Source organism: Acomys russatus, chromosome X (assembly GCF_903995435.1).
Source record: "Acomys russatus chromosome X, mAcoRus1.1, whole genome shotgun sequence".
In the NCBI taxonomy this organism is placed as follows: Eukaryota; Metazoa; Chordata; class Mammalia; order Rodentia; family Muridae; genus Acomys; species Acomys russatus.
This window is the reverse complement of record NC_067169.1, coordinates 21471761-21489847: the sequence shown is the minus strand read 5'-3', so window position 1 is coordinate 21489847 and position 18087 is coordinate 21471761. Positions and strand designations below refer to the sequence as shown.

At 40.1% G+C, this 18087-nt stretch overlaps 1 protein-coding gene across 1 annotated transcript; it reads left to right on the top strand.

Annotated features, from left to right (window-relative positions):
• Positions 1–6918: 6918 nt before the first annotated feature.
• On the top strand, positions 6919–7806 carry Foxr2 (forkhead box R2). Its single transcript, XM_051141199.1, has one exon. The coding sequence runs from the start codon at positions 6919–6921 to the stop codon at positions 7804–7806; it is 888 nt and encodes a 295-aa protein (XP_050997156.1).
• Positions 7807–18087: the final 10281 nt, after the last annotated feature.

Here is an 18087-nt window from a genome sequence, read left to right as displayed (position 1 = left end):
TGAGGGAATCTGAAGAACTGGCCAGACCCCACCCATTTCCAAGTCAAGAGTGCAAAGGATTATTATTTTTTACACTGATAATAACGTTTTTGAGAAGACAATTGGTGGCTAGGGCACACCTCTGTAAGTTCCCAGAATTCAGCTACTCAAACACAAAGATTTATTTTGGAGGTTGTTGGGGCCAAAATAAGTCTTTCTCCAAGTTGTTTTGCACATGTGCTCTCTCACAGCAACCAATGTCTCACACATGCTCCACTTCTTTCTAAAATAGTTTCAGAAGCTCCCTGCTGGCACTCCAGCTTTCAGTGCAGTATTAAATGTCAGGATGAGGATTCTGGGTGACATTGTGACAGTCACACTCTGGATTTCCAACTCCTGTTTGATAGTCAAAATGTTAGCAAGCCAATGAGTTCAGTTCTACTCATCACTTTTATAACATTTCCGGTATCATGAGGGATTTTTTTTAATGTTTGAGATTTATTGTCTTGTGTGATGTATCTCTATGAAGTTTTATTTACTATTCTTTATATGTTGGAAACAAACAGGAGAGGCTTTACCAAAATATGTGAAATCACTCTGCCAAATTGAATTGGCTACTATATTTGTATACATTTAACATATGCATGCTGTTGCGAACTGTCCCCTTGAGAATGACAAAAGCAGATGAAATATGAACTAGACCTAAAAGCCTGTCACTTCTCTGTGCACGGTCTACATTTTTATAAATCATTTTAGTACCTATTGTAATCGAACCTTTTGCGCTGGTTATGTGAAATTTGCCCCTGTTGGTAACTGTCTAGACAAGCTTTTTATTTGACATAATTTTGGCTTTGTTTCATAGACTCTCCTTTGCTTACCCAGGAAGGCGAGGTCATACCTTTGGAAAACACGAAGAGATAAAGGAGTTAATTAGCCTTCAGCACATCCTATCATTGCAAAGGGATCCTGAATAAGTTGGTGAGTCTCCCCACATTTCAGGACTTTTCAAGTGTTGGAATAAAATAAAACAAAATTTTGTATGAGGCTTTTGAACTCATATTGCAGAGTTCGAAGAGCCTTCAAAATTAAAGATTAAAAGTGTGTTCTTAAGAATGTCAAGACTCGGGCCGGGCGTGGTGGCACACACCTTTAATCCCAGAGTTTGGGAGGCAGAGACAGTTCTATCTCTGTGAGTTTAAGGCCAGCCTGGTCTACAAAGCAAGTCCAGGACAGTCAAGGCTACACAGAGAAACCCTGTCTGGAAAAAAAAAAAAAAAGAATGTCAAGATTTCCTCATATAGTTGTTAAAATCAGTTCTCCTTATCTTCTAACAGGATTAATGTATGAAACATTCACGGTTCTAAACCTATATTTCAGGCTGGAGAGATGGCTTAGTGATTCAAAACAGTTGCTACTCTTTCAGAGGACCCAAGTTTGGTTCCTAGCATCAATGTTGAGTGGCTCACAACCACCTGCAACTACAGTTCCAGAGGCTCCAATAGTCTCTTCCAGTCTCCATACATCTGCACATACGTGGATACACACACACACACACACACACACACACACACACACACAGAGAGAGAGAGAGAGAGAGAGAGAGAGAGAGAGAGAAATAATTAAATGAACTTTAAAATGTCTTAAAGAACCAATATCTCTTTGCAAAAGAATAAAATAAATAAGATCTTATATTTATGGGACTTCATATATTAAACATTAAAATTAGTTATTGATATACCTAGTTAACTTATTAAATAGTTTACATTATTTCATTTGATATCAATGACTAAATGAGTTTTGTTTTTTGGGGGGTTTTTTGTTGTTGTTTTTTTGAGACAAGGTTTCTCTGTGTAGCCTTGGCTGCCCTGGATTCTCTTTGTAGACCGGGCTGGCCTCAAACTCACAGAGATCCGCTTGCCTCTGCCTCCCGAGTGCTGGGATTGTAAATTTTTATTACGTTTTATAAATGAGGAAACAGTATAGCATGGCAAAAATAAGTTGGTGAGTAAAATGACAATAATTTATTTTCAATGTCTACTATAATTTGCTACGTGCACATCTTTAAATATACCTATACCGTGTTGTGGCCTTCTTGCATGTATGTATGTATATATGTATGTATGTATGTGTTCATGTGGGGAGGATGTTCAGAGTCCGCAGTGCACAAATGTATGGAAATCATAGGGCAACTTTGTGGAGTCAATTCTCTCCTTCCATCGTGTGAGTCTCAGAGTTCAGACTCAAGTCATCAAACTTGATGGCTAGCACCACAGAGCCATGTCCCCCATCAATTTTGGTATATAGGTAGAGAAAGTATCTAGGAACTCAAATTTCAATCAGATTGCTAGGAAGAGAAACTAATGAAAATAAAATATTTGTACATGCTTCTTAGTGTCCAGTGGTTTTTGTACATTGAGGGCAATTCGTTACTACTTGCATTTTATTTACTACTCAACTTTATTAAATTCAGATAGCTCATAAACCAGATGTTTAAACTATATTTAAATCACTTTTTGTCCATTGGTTATAAATTTGATGAACTTATTTCCCTAAAAGCTATATACTGTAATCACAATTTTTTAATTTATTTACCTTTATTTTATGTGTATTGGTGCTTTGCTTACATGTATATGCATGTGAGGGTGTCAGATCTTGGAGTTAGACAGTTGTGAGTTGTCATATGGGTGCTGGAATTTGAACCCAGGTCCTTTGGAAGAGCAGTCAGTGCCCCTAGCCGCTGAGCCATTTCTCCAGCCCCTGTAATTACAAATTTAATGTAGCTTTTTTGGTAACAAATCAAATGGCTTGAGTAGCATATTAAGTCTATACAAATACAATAATTAAAAATAGTTCATATAGTTACTTTTAAGCCTATTATAAAGTACAAACACAGTGGGATTAATTTATTGCTTTTTATTCCTGCCCTTGTTCCTGCTTCCTTCATTTAATCTTATTTTTGTTTTGTTTTGGTGTCTTTTTAGGACTTTACTACTTTTGAATTCATTAACTACCCAACTACCTAGAAAACACATCTCAGACTTGTCAAGGTAAAAGAATAGAACTGGTTATTGAGTCTCACAGATACTGAACTGAGTGATGGGCTGGGAGCCTTTTATTTATTTATTTTTTTTTTTTTTTTTTAATGTTTTAAACAATATCTCCCCCACCCCCTTTTTAAAAGATTGTTTATTTATTTATTTATTTATTTATTTTTAGATTGTTTATTTATTTAATGTGAGTGGTCCGCATGCCAGAAGAGGGCATCAGATCCCATGATAGACAGCAGTGAGCCAACATGTGGTTGCTGGGAACTGAACTCAGGACCTTTGGAAGAGCAGCCAGTGCTCTTAACCTCTGAGCCACCTCCCCAGCCCTCGGCTGGTAGCCTAACAGCATTTCATTTGTCATCTCTTAGAACTGTTTTCTTTGTAACATTTTTTATGAACACTGAAGCATTCTTTAATTTGTGAATATTTAGTAATTCCCATTATCCTGACCTCTTACTATGTACCTAGTCTTTTAGCAGTATTCAGATTTATATATTCATTTTGAATTTTATTATAATTTGCATAAGTTTATAGATAAGGAATTGGATTTTTTAATATTCTCTTTAAAAAATGTTTTTATCTTACTGGATTTCTTTCTACCTGATTATTATGTGTACCAATCAATGCTTATAATTCTTACAAGCTCTTAGTTATGTGGGTGCTGGTCAGTGCATGAATTAGAAACCAGAGTCCCTCTCTACAAGTGTGGGATGAATAAATGACTCTCCCGTATGAATTAGATAACACTCAGGAGGCAGAGGCAGGTGGATCACTGTGAGTTCAAGACCAGCCTGGTCTACAAAGTGAGTCCAGAACAGCCAAGGCTAAACAGAGAAACCCTATCTCAAAAAACAAAAAGAAAAAAAGAAGGGAAGAGGCACCTTCTGCAGATTGGCACAGGACCAGAACTGGGGCACCTGGCTTTGAAAACAAAGAATAGACAGCCTTTCATATTCTGTTCTTAGGTACAGAATCTACATAATAATCTATATAATATAGATTATATTATATTATATTATATAGATTTAGACAATCTATATAATAATATATAACAGCCATTGATATGGTATTTATTCTTCTGAAAAAATTTATTGTTAACTCATTGCATTTCCTGTGTTCTTTCCTGCTTGGCCACTTATAGAAACATTTATAGATACATATAGATATAGAAGTATATATCTACATTTGCATTTTCTTAAAATAAATATTCATGCATTTTGTTATGCAAAAGTAACAGACCTTAAATACCCTGATATTTGTTCTTTTCATAAGTTTTGGATATCACTCACACAGTCTTTTACTCCTGAAATGTTTCAGTTAATGATAATCTGTATGGTCAAAAGTTAAATTTTATGTATGGAAGACTCTTGAAGGTGGTTTTCCATCCTTTAAATGCTACCTCTGACATTATTGAAACAATTCAGGAGCTTTGTAACAATGTATGGATTTACTTGGAATATTTTTTCATAACCTAAAACTTACCAGCCATCTCCTTTACCAGTCCTTTGGGTGAGAAACAATATCAGGGAACAGGGATGCTTCTGAATATTAAAAGAATTGAGTGAGGTGGCTCATACCTTTAATTCCAGCAGAGGCAAGTTAATGAGATGGCTCCATGGATAAAGACCCTTGGTGTCCAGCCTGATAACCTGAGTTCAAGGGGGGGAGAACTAATTCCTAAAAATTCTCCTCTGACCTACCTACCTACATACATACATGCATTCTCATTCTCTCTCTCTCACATACACACACACACACACACACACAGAGAGAGAGAGAGAGAGAGAGAGACACTAAAATTTAAATATAGAAAGAGGAGTAGATATTAGCCAAGCCAAGGTACTTGAGTGCAGGCCATTTTAGGCAGAAGTTCTTGATCAACGCAACATAGGAAAAAGGCAGAATACACAGTGAAAATCCTAGTAAGTTTGTATTTCTGACACATGAATTATAAAGCAATGATGCTAAAATGATAACTATGTTTTAAGACTCTGAATTGTGATACAGAGACTGTACAAATTAAAATGGGGAATAAAGGCAGATGCTCTGCATAGCTTTGAAAGTCAGTTTTACCATTATCTAGCTGTGTGATTTACTTTTAGAATTTTTTAGTACATAAGATGAGAGTGGTTGCTTATTTCATAGAGTAATCTTTGGCATAGAGTTAAATCACATAATATACTTAGAGAGTTCAATAAATATTGACTATTCATACTATTGTTATTAGTTATTAGAGTGGTATAATAAAAAGTCATTTAGAAGCTTATAGAAATAATATTTTTGAGCAAATTAACACCATAAAATGGGAATGCATAGGAAATCAGTGCCCTTTACTAGTTCTCATGGGCATTTGTTGGAACCTTTGAGATATAACCCTATATAATGGTTTTAGTCCAATCATATACTTTATAGAGTTTTTGAGACTGTCCAATTGGCATCTTCCTATTTGTCCTTGAAATTTTTCTTAACATGAACCTATATGAAAGTTAAGTTCTCCGATGATATAGCAAACGTTTGATGGTGCAGTATTTCGAGTATAAATTAGAAGCCATAGCCTAAGAAGATAAGCTGAGAAGTAGAAGGATGCTGATTCTCAGAAGAGGATTGAAAATAGGATGAGTGTGAGTCTAACAGGGGCAGCCTTCTCATAGCTACAGTTGTATTCTACAACTTGGGTTTTTTTTTATTAATTTATTAGTTTATTCATATTACATCTCGATTGTTAGCCCTTCCCTTGTATCCTCCTATTCCTCCCTCCCTCCCACTTCCCCCCTTCTCCCCTCCCCTATGTCTGTGATTGAGGGAGACCTCCTCCCCCTATATATGCTCTTGGAATATCGAGTCTCTTCTTGGTAACTTGCTATCCTTCCTCTAAGTGCTGCCAGGCCTCCCCATCCAGGGGACATGGTCAGAAAAGGGACACCAGAGTTCATGTGAGAGCCAGATCTCACTCTCCACTCACCGGTGGAGAATATCCTGTTCATTGGCTAGGTCTTGGTAAGGGTTTGAAGCTTAGTGCCTATATTCTCCTTGGCTGGTGCCTTAGTTTGAGGAGGACCCCAGGACCCAGATCCACCTGTCATAAAGTTCTTCTTGTAGGTTTCCAGGACCCTGTGGATCCTTCTATTTCCCCATTCTCATGCTACTCTCACCTAAAGTCTCAATAGGATGTCCTCTCTTCTGACCCACTTTCTTGGTAAGTAAAGTTTTTCATGGGACGTATCCCTTGGACTAGTGTCTTGATATAAGTGAGTATATACCGTTTGTCTCTTTTTGCTTCTGGGTGAACTCACTCATTATGATAATTTCTAGTTCCATCTATTTGTCCACAAATTTCGGGAATTCCTTGTTTTTAATAGCTGAGTAGTATTCCATAGTGTAAATGTACCAACTTGGGTTTTTATGCCTACTTTATTTAGTATATTGAATGAGATCAGCAGCCTATGGGTACTGTGAAAGGTTATGAAAGGGTTGTAGATCCAGCTATCCTGTACTTATTTAGGTATACTGTTCAAGACTCTGTAAATGTCACGTCCCAAATCTGTGACAATGGGTTAATGATATACACCATGTTACCTTACAGAGCTATCAAAGCATCATTTGTGATCAACAGTGAGGAAAGACTTGGAAAAAAATCTAAAAGCAGTTTTTCCTGCTAAAATAATCTTCTTGGGGACTCCTTTGTGCTGTGTTCCAGAAAGCTGAGGCTTCTCAGAGCCAAACCTTGGATCAGTGAAATTTCGGCATTCTAGTGTCAGCACTTCCAGCAGGCCAACTGATAGAATGCACTCTGGATGAGACATTTTGCATTAAATAGTACCCAGGCTTTACAAAGGGCAGGAGAGACTTTGATCCATTTGGAAGTTTTCCTCCATCTATCTCTCCAGAAAAGATGGAAGTAAAGCTAAAAGATCGGGACTTCTGGTACAGTCTCCACGGCCAAGTCCCAGGGATGCTGGAATGGGACATGGGGAATGAATTTTTCCTGCGTTGCACCACAGATCAGTGTTCTTTTGCTGAGCAGAATTTAGCCAAATACAAAATGCAACTGATAAAACCACCAACACTGCCTCAGGAGAAGAAACCCAATTCTAATGATGATGGTCCTACCATTGAACCCAACTTATGGATGTGGGTGAATCCCAACCTTGTGTGCCCTGCCATGCATAAGGCTCCAAATCCCAGTCATACATTTCCACCAAGTGCACCATGGCCAAAGACTGATGAATCTGACTGCTTAGAGAATAATAAAGTGGTGCACCACACTGAGCAATGTCAGCAACAAAACCTGCCCGTTATCACCCGTGACACTGATTTCATAGAAAAGAAGATAAAGGAAGAATGCACATCCTCTAAGAAAAACACCAAGAAGCACACACTGAACCATGGCCTTCACCAGAAGAAGGACTCCTGGACACGCCCTCCTCTCAACTACAGCCATGTAGTTGCTCTAGCATTAAAAAATGGCCCTTCCTGTGGCCTCAGGGTGCAACAGATCTACAATTTTACTCAACAGCATTTCCCTTATTTCCAGAAAGCACCAGAGGGCTGGAAAAACACCATTTGCCACAACCTCTACTCCCTGGCCTACTTTGATAAGTTGCCACTTGACCTTGAAGATGACATGGGTAGAAAGTCTCACTCTTTCCTCTGGAAGCTCACTGATGAGGGGCACCGCTTCTTTCAGGAGGAAACCCGTGTCTTGGCTTCTGTTCGAAAGAAGAGCATCAAACAGTGCATGTGCCGGCCAGAGCTGCTAGACATCCTCTTTCATCTTTAATGTTTTCTTCTTATGTGTATGTGGTATGTGTAAGTGTGTATATACATGCTTGTATGTGTGGGGGCATACATGTGCACATGTGTGTGGACACTAAGATTGACATCAAGAATTCTCCATTGCTCTTCCACCTTATTCTCTGAGGAAGGGTCTGTCAATTAAACACCAGAGCTCATACATACTGTTAGTCTCACTAGCCAGCTTACTCCCAGGATCCCCTGTCTCTGTATTCCAAGGCTGAGATTGTTGGCAGGTCCTTCTGCCCACCCAGTTTGGTTCTAGAGATCTGAACGCAGGTCCTCTTGCTTGCATGTTAAGCATTTTAACTGCTGAGCCATCTCCCCAGCCTCCGCTTTCATTTTTGAAGTACATTTACTCACTTTCTGGAACACTGCCCTACTTACTGTGCCCAACTAACCTTTACTCATCTGCAGTCCTACCCTGTTTGATTGGCACCAAGCCTGTCTTTAGCCACTGTTAAGTAGTCAGAGGTGACTACAGGGGAGGCAAAGAGTAAATCCAGATGTAGAGTGGTGGAAAGTTATATAACAGCTGCAATTGGACTACACTTTAAGCACAGGCAGAAAGTCTTAGGAACCGTGGCAAGAAGAGTATGTTGTGTTTATTGGAGTAAACTGTGAAATAGAAAGGATGAATATGAAATAAAGCCAGGCTCTGGGCAACTTCCAGTGCCATGTGAACTAGGTTTGATGTTTAAAGTATAGACTCAGATAACCCCTTTTACCACTCATCAGTTGCATCTTCTTTTGAGGTGACCTATTTTATCCATCAGAGCCTCACTTTTTTTTCCAGTCCTAGACTTAACAGCTTTGTTCTCCTGCTATCCAGTTCCAATAGTGACAAATGCAAGCAGCTGTTATTTGCTTGACAATTCAGAGTCCTCAGATTGATTCTGTATTAACCCTACGCTTTTTGATGACTGTGTGTTGGTGCCCATTTGTGTTTTTCACCAAACGTAATTTGAGAAAATGTAAGGTCCATCTTAGGTGTTAAAGATAGAAAGCAAACACATATTTGTGAGGCATAGATAATTTATGTGTGATAAAATAGGGGTGTGAGGTTGCCATGGAAACAAGGAGATATCCTTCCTGGAAACAGGAAAGCATTAAAAATGAAGTGCCTTTTGGCTAGTTTTGAAGACTAAAGGGGAATTTGCTGAGCATATAAACTGGAGAAGAGAAGTTATAGGGGCAACAATGTGAACAGCCTTAGCCAGGCGTTCAGCAAATTCTGGAACAACAGTTACACTAAGATCAGGAGCCGCTGTAAGGAAGGTAACCAAACCGGTTTTAAGTTGTTCTTACGTATTTCAGGCTCTACAGATCTAAGAGACATAATTTGTGTAGTACTAAAAAGCACAAACAAAATACCAACATAACAAATACTTCAGCCTTTGGCTTTCTAATTTCAAAATATATTTTTTGTAGGCACTAAGTTCGTGAGATTTAAACACAATGTTTGCCTTTTGTGCTAATACGTTTTAAAATGTATACCAGTATCTAGAAAATAGCTTTTAAGCACGCATTTAGGCCGGGCGGTGGTAGCGCACGCCTGTAATCCGAGCACGCAGGAGGCAGAGGAAGGTGGATCACTGTGAGTTCGAGGCCAGCCTGGTCTACAAGTGAGTCCAGGACAGCCAAGGCTACACAGAGAAATCCTGTCTTGAAAAACCAAAAAAAAAAAAAAAAAAAAAAAAAAAAAACCACAAAAAAAAAGGACACATTTAGTTGCCAAGAGTATAAAAATGTCTGTACCATAAAAAAGCAACTAATTTAATATGATTACAACATGGGAGAGTTTACCTTTTAGGAGCAGATACAAAACTGTTTAGGTTTAAATGCAAAGGCTGCAAAAGAAATAAAGTTATTTCCAAAAGTAATTGTTAATGTTACTTCTGTATTATAGTTACTTTGAAAATGCTGATAGAACACTCTGGAGTTAATAAATTTTTCTACAGAAGGGAGTTGATGTTTATTTCTTGATTTCATGAAATGAACACTTACAAGTGAAATATGTTGCTCTGAAACTCCGAAGACTATTTTTACATATAAATTTGATTCCTAATGTACCCGTTCTGTAACTTTCACAAATGGCATTCTTCATATACACTTGTACATTTCCTAAAAGGGGGACCTTTTGGTTTTAGAGCTTAACCATGTTGTATGTGTGCATCCTGACATTTTTGGGTTTTTCATCTCTGAAGCTCTTCTGCTCCTTCTTTCTGCCCTGGTTCCAGAAATGAAGCAGTAACTGGTCACAGCACTTCTTCACTCATCCCCAGAGATTCAGGTACCACTGAGTTTGTGTTATTTATTCAAGAATTTGAAGCTAAACAAAATAGAAAAAAAAGTTTCACAGGTCTCATAGGATCTTCTTCCTCCTCCTCCTCCTCCTCCTCCTCCTCCTCCTCTTTCGTTTTCTAGACAGGATTTCTCTGTGTTGGCCCTGGCTGTCCTGGATTTGCTTTGTAGACCAGACTGGCCTCGAACTCACAGAGATCTGCCTGCCTCTGCCTCTGCCTCTGCCTCTGCCTCTGCCTCTGCCTCTGCCTCTGCCTCTGCCTCCTTGAGGACTGGGATTACAGGAGTGCACCACCATACCTGTTGGATTAAGTTCTACTAAAGAAGTGTTATCTGTGATTTTTCTTTGTCTCAATTTAAGAACTGTGTATGTGTGCATGCGTGTGCATATGGATGCCCAAGGTTGATATCAGAAATCATCCTCAGTCACTCATTTACCTTCTACATTGAGCTATGGTCTCTTAGTCAAATCCAGAGATCACTAATTTGGCTAGCCTTGCCTGCCAGATGGCAATTATAGGCAGGCTGCTTCACCCACGCACTCTGGGTCTTGCATTGTATCAGCAAGTGTTTTAACCACTTAGCCATCTCCCCATCTCTGAGAACTGCCTTTAATACCAGTCAGTAAAAGCAGGGTGTAGTGGTGCATGCTTGTAGTCTCAGCACAGAGAGGTGGATCTCTGTGCGTTTGAGGCCAGCCTGGTCTGGTCCACAAAACAAGTCCCGGACAGTAAAGGCTACACAGAGAAACTCTGCCTCAAAAAAAAAAAAAAAAAAAACGAAAAAAAGAAAAGAAAAAAGACAAAACAACAAAAAAGGTCAGTAAATAGTACATTTATACTCATTTTATGCTTTAAAGATTTACTTTTATTATTTTTAATTATATGTATGGGTAGGAGTTAGGGACTGTGTGCATATAAGTGCAGTGCCCTGGGAGGCCAGAGGCCTAGGATCTCCTGGAAGTGGAATTACAAGCAGTTTTGAGGTGCCTTTAAAAAAAAAAAGCAAGGTTTACTTTGGGGCTGGAGAGATGCCTCAGCAGTTAAAAGCACTGTCTGCTCTTCCAGAGGTTCTGGGTTCAATTCCCAGCAACCATATGGTGACTCACAGCCATTGATAGTGGGATCTGATGCCCTCTTCTGGAATGCAGCATATATGCACAGAGAACATTCATACATTAAAGAAAATTTACTTTTATTGTTTTTAATTATGTATATGTGATGGGGGAGGGTGGGGTGGGTTATGTGCCACAGGTTATGAGTGCAATGCCCTGGGAAGTCAGAGGCCTATGATTGCCTATGTAATTCCTGGAACTGGAATTACAGGCAATTGTGAGCTGCCATGTGGTTACTGGGAATCGAATTTAGGTCCTCTGGAAGTTCAGCAAGTTTTATTAACCACTTAGCCATTCCCCACTCCATGCTTACAAGACAAGACAACAACATCAGCAACAAAAGAGCTTTTGTCTTCATCATCTGTATAAACAATATAAGGATTTCCATTAAATTCATTTACCAAATCTCTACCTTTAATTTCTCTAGATATCAGTATCAGCAGGCAAAAATCAAATGACCTGAACAAGTAACAGGAAAATTAAATTGGGAACCATTTCACAATAATTTATTTATGCAATCTGTTAAAATGTGAGCTTCAAGCCAGATGTGGTGGCACACAGCTGGCACTTGGGAGGCAGAGGCAGGCAGATCTCTGTGAGTTCAAGCCAGCTCTACAGAGTGAGTCCAGGACAGCCAAGTCTACACAGAAAACCCCTGTCTTGAAAACCAAACAAAAAATGAGCTTCAGAAAAGGTAAAGAACATGAATAACACAAACACAAAATGAACAAGAGTAGCCAAGGATATACTTGTTGAGGCCTGCTCTTTCTAGGTAGCAAGACCATAAACTATGTTTATGTTCAATATACCCAACCACTGTTGGTTTGGTTTGGGTTGGGTTTTTTGTTTGTTTGTTTGGTTGGTTGGTTGGCTTTATTTTTTGTTTGTTTGCTTGTTTGTTTTTTGAGACAGGGTTTCTCTGTGTAGCCTTAACTGTCCTGGACTGGCTTTTGTAGACAAGACTATCCTCGAACTCACAGCCATCCGCCTGCCTGTGCCTCCCAAATGCTGGAATTAAAGGCATGCGCCACCACTGCCGTGCCTCCACCTTATAATCAGAAAAAAAAAAATCCCAACCACGAGCCCAGCTGGCCCCAACTGCCAGGCACACTATCAAGGTTAGCTAGAACTTCTGTTCTCCATCTGTGCCCCTCTGTTCCACCCCCACTGGTATGAGCTAATTGCGGTTTTCACCTTTAACTATGCGGTTTTCACCTTTATGCAATACTACTTCCGGGCTGGAGAGATGTCTCAGAGGTTAAGAGTACTGTCTGCTCTTCCAGATGTCCTGAGTTCAATTTCCAGCAACCACATGGTGGTTCATAACCATCTGTAATGTGATCTGACGCCCTCTTCTGGCCTGCAGGTGTACATGCAGGCAAGCGCTGGCGCTGTTTACATAATAATAAATAAAATCTTTTTTTTTTTAAAGCAATACTACTTCCCCTCAAGGAAGCATTTCAGATTCCGAACTAGTCGCCTCCTTGAGCTCAGAAAATAAAGCTTTCCTTTTAAGCTTGTACATCTGAATTGAGTTTTCTCAGCTTCCACCCCAAACCCAACAATTTCAGTTAGGAAATCCAGTGCATCCTAGCATGCACTGAATTCAATCCCTAGCACATCATAAAACTACTGTGGTATCACATGCCTATATTGCAGACACTAAGGAGTTAGGGGCAGAAAGATAAGAAGTTCAGTGTCATCTTTGGCTATATGGTGAGTTCAGGGCCAGACTGGAACACACAACATCCTACCTCAAAAAAAAAAAAAAAAAAAAGCTTTAAAAAGTATACAATTGGGACCTGGGGAAATAACTCATTCAATCAAGTGTTTGTCATGCAAGCATGAAAACATGAGTTCAAGCCTCAATATCCACCTTTTAAAAATCTAATGCCCTCCTCTGGTGTGCAGGTGTACATGCAGGCAGAGCACTGTATACAAAAATAGAAATAAATCTTAAAAAAAAAAAAAAACTTGGGTACAGTCATGCATGCTTATTTTCCAAGCACTGAAGAAGTAGAAACAAGTAGCTTCTTGGGACTCTTAACTTACACTGAGCATCAGTTCCCAGGAGCGAGCCAGTCTCATATAGCAAGGTGGGAGTCTTCTGAGGAGTGACATCTCAGGTTGACTTCTAGCCACACTCGTGCACACACATATTTTCCTCTCTCACTAAAAAAACTTCACGCAGGGCAGTGGTGGCACATGCCTTTAATCCCAGCACTCAGGAGGCAGAGGCAGGTGGATCACTGTGAGTTCGAGGCCAGCCTGGTGTACAAAGTGAGTCCAGGACAGTCAAGGATACACAGAGAAACCCTGTTTCAAAAAACCAAAAAAAAAAAAAAAAGTCAAACTTCAGCTTTATATGTATTAAAGGAACACAGAGATGAAATGCAGAAGTGATTTTTCAACTAGAGATGCGATCTCAATATATATAAACCTAAAAGACACATGTATGCATTCCAGTTACCTACAATTGACCAAGAGTTTCAAGGTAAGTCAAAGATAATAAACAATGCTCAGTTTTTGACAACTGAAATGGTGCAATCAATGAAAAATTCCCCATTAAAAGACAAAATATCTCCTTAGTCTCCCTTCCATTTTTAATCAAAAATAATCTCAAGGAAAGATTATTCTTGTTCACAAAATCACAACAATGATCTTACTAGATTCTGCCTGATAATTATTGCTTTTCTAGAGTTTTTTTTTTTTTTTTTTTTTTTTTTTTTTAGGACTCTGAGGTGGAACTTTTAATATTTTGTGATGCTAGGTAAGAGACAATGACTCACTATCAGATTTCAGATTTCACTGTAATATTTACAATTTTGAGAAAATTCTCTTTTCAAAGTCCCCAAATACACTCAACTGGCTGGGCCCACCTGGAAGTGACTTTAAATTTGTGGGACCCTGCAAGCTTGATGCCATTCTGGCTTTCTCAGAAAAGCTTTAGAAACATTGATCCCAGAAGGGCAACCTTAAGTCTTTCAAGCTCTCTGGTTTTATCAATTAAATGAGTTTCATTCTCAAATATGACGTAGCTGAAACCTTAACAACTGTTCAATTATAGCAAGGTAACAATGTAGAGCGTCTTGTCCTTTTTCTTATGCCAATAGTTACTTTAACCATTATAATCATATTCAGTAAGGGTTTCCCAATCCTGGAGGAGTCAGACAAAGAGATACCAAATTTAACTTTTAAAGACAGATGAATTAGGCCGGGCATGGTGGCGCATGCCTTTAATCCCAGCACTTGGGAGTCAGAGGCAGGAGGATCGATGTGAGTTTGAGGCCAGCCTGGTCTACAAAGTGAGTCCAGGACAGCCACGGCTAACACAGAGAGACCCTGTCTCAAAAAAACAAACAAACAAAAAAGACAGATGAATTAAATCACCCAGCACTGACTTCTCCTCCATAAACAGAACAAAGATTTATGGCTGCCTTTTGAGATGAATGACTGTGGGGCAAGTCAATACGAGGGTGGTATAACTTTCTTTTTGGCGGGGGGGGGGGGTGGTTTCGAGACAGGCTTTCTCTGTGCAGCTCTGGCTGCCCTGGACTCGCTTTGTAGACCAGGCTGGCCTCGAACTCACAGTAACCCACCAGCCTCTGCCTCCCGGGTGCTGGGATTAAAGGCGTATGACTTTCTAATACCCATAGACCTACGATAGCATAGAGAGAGAAACAAAACCTTCCACTATATGCTACTCAAGCTTCCCAGCCACAGGAGGGGGAGGCTTCCTTTTGTAGGGGAGAGTCAGGATCCCAGTAAACTCTCCCAGTGTGGATGCTGGTGATTCAAGCTACTAGAAAGTGTCAGAGTACTCACACAGTGGTAGCCCAGCCCTATAATGTGAAATAGATAGAGTAGCCTTGCTTTGAGAAGGGACCTTATATCAGCTCCCAGTGAGCCCCCAGGGTGCCGGAACCAAAAATTATCTCAAGAAGAAGCTATTGTATGCCTTGGCCTTTTTATGGGTTAGAAACCCCTGAGTCTTCACCCTCACCCCCCCCCCCCCGCTGTGGGAACCCTTAGGCCCTATTACACTAGCTAGATTAGCTACCTAAACCTAATCTGGATCAGTAAGAGTGACTGTGAACCAAGCTCACTTAGCGCCATGCACTGTAGGGTATAGGTGAAGTAACGCAGCAGGGATCAGGTTTGCCCTGTAACTAAGAACATGGCCAGCTGCATGCAGACCCATGCAATTGCCAGGACCAAGTGCTTGTGAAATTTCCACCATCTCTCCCTATTATACTATGCTCAGTTGCCCCTTACTGGTAGGGTGACATAGTTCCCACTCTTGCCTTGCCCAGAGGGAGCATGCTGACCGGGATTTTAAGCAATCTCATGGCTCTATCCATCACAGTAACAGCCAGGGGCCCAAGGCTGAAGAGTATTGAGAGAAGCTATGCCTGATTCCAGCTTTCTTCCTGCTCTTGGGTATGCACTGAGCTATGGGATTTCAGCAACTTCCCCGAGGAAAAGGGCATACTACAATCCTCAGGCTAGCATCCTCCTGCATCAGCTTCTCAGAGCAGCTTATCTCATCAGCTAGAATAACTCTGTTTGGGATGAGTACATTATCTATATCACAAATGGTAGGAAAATGAAGTTCTTAATCCTTTGTGGGAGTTACCAATTTCCATGGGGTGCTCTTTTCACATGGAAAGCATGAATACAGGTTTGGTTCTTTCCCAGTATGTCACGGACCATCCCAGCTGGGGTCTCTGGGATGAGGGTCCTTGAAGGTTAGGTGGGTAAGGATTTGGTGACGACAAACAGAAACAAACACAGAGGCAGTTTGAATCTGAGTGTATTTTGTAGCTTTCTTCTTTTTTTTTTCTTTAATCAATCTTTTTTTAACTTATTGATATTTTTTATTAAAAAAAAAAACACAAAACACAGACTTTTAGTTCAGTATGCAGCATGTTGTAATTTCTAGTTTGTTCAATGCTTTAAAGCTCAAGGATGCCTCACTGATGTACACAGGCTTGAAGCATCCTAGCTTTTGGCATGCAGTCAGGAGACGACAACAACAAACCGGGTGGTGGTTCACGCCTTTAACCCCAGCACTCAGGAGGCAGAGGCAAGCGCATCTCTATGAGTTCAAGGCCAGCCTGGTCTACAAAGCGAGTCTAGGATAGCCAAGCCTACACAGGGAAACCCTGTCTCGAAAAACAAACAAAGAAAAAAATCTTCCTTTAATCCTAGAGCACTCGGGAGGCAGAGGCAGGTGGATCGCTGTGAGTTCGAGGCCAGCCTGGTCTACACAGCGAGTTCAAGACAGGCAAGGCTACACAGAGAAGCCCTGTCTCCAAAAACAACAACAAACAAAAAAATCAAAGCAGGAGCAAACCGACTAAGGGCATATCTGTAAATATATTATACATTTGAAAATTATAATATGAGTAAAAGTGATACAGTTTACAGGTGAAATGAAACTATCTGAAACTGGCCTACCTACCATAAGTTTCTGAACCTAGAGTGATACAATAAGTTATTATATATATTATGTATAAAAAGTCGAGCAAGGATTTTTATATATAATGAAACAAGTATTACAACTCTTAGGAGATGTGTTCACTGAAGTGATCACAGACAGAACACAGAAGACGTGTGTAGTGAAGCAATCACAGATGGGACAGATAACATCATTATTATTTTGGCACAGGAAAGTACAAAATTATCCAAGGTGAATGGCATAATTCCAAGAGCGGGTTAAAGATTCTTTTTTTTTTTTTTTTGGTTTCTGGTTCTGGTTTTTGGTTTTTTGAGACAGGGTTTCTCTGTGTAGCCCTGGCTCTCCTGGACTCTTTTTGTAGACCAGGCTGGCCTCGAACTCACAAAGATCCAGCTGCCTCTGCCTCCTGAGTGTTGGGATTAAAGGCATGCGCCACCACACCCAGCCAGGTTAAAGATTCTTATGGTCAGTAAAAACCTACATTTCTGTAAATCCTTAAAGTGTTATTATAAACTATTTTAATTTTGTTAGTTAAGGCTCTCTTAACCATATACTAAAGCCCACTTCCAGCAACATACGTATAGCCAAATAAAATTCTGTCTTTGGGAAAATTTTTATTAATCGTGATACTATTTTGTAATTTTATAAATGATTTATAAAGTGAAGCACTGGTTCTCCCAGAGATACGGTCATGGCTAGTGACTCCATCTCAAGGGATGATCTTTTCTCCAGTTTCTCGCTAAAAATCTCAGCCAAGGCTATCAGGAACATCTCTTAGATAGGAAGAGGAATAGAATAGATAAATTGCCACGAGAATTATGGCTCAATATTTTTTTTCCAGCCAAGCGTTCTACAGCTGGCTCCAGGAGACCTCCTTCCTTTGAGGTCTCCTGGACCTCCACCTCAGACTGTGGAATTTGTCACACAGAATCTGCTGAGATTGGTGTGGCACCAGTAGGATGGGGTATCGGCAACACCTATGGTTTTTCTCAGTGGGGTATCTTTTCATTGGGTCCTCAGAACACTTTTGCATAGCGAAGGTTTCATATTATGCATCTGTAGAATGTCTGTTCTCACAGATCCTTTCAGGTCCTTACAACTTTGTGTCTCAGGGTTCTCAGACATTGAGAAGCAATAGTACACTGGGTCTTTTGGGCCAAAAGTATTTCTGCCTTATGTCATTTTCTTCTTTGTAACAACAAGATGGTGTCCTAATAAGAGAGATTAGGGCCGGGCAGTGGTGGCACACGCCTTTAATCCCAGCACTCATGAGGCAGAGGCAGGCAGATCGCTGTGAGTTCGAGGCCAGCCTCGTCTACAAAGTGAGTCTAGGACAGCCAAGACTACACAGAGAAACTCTGGGGGGCGGAAAGAGAGAGAGAGAGAGA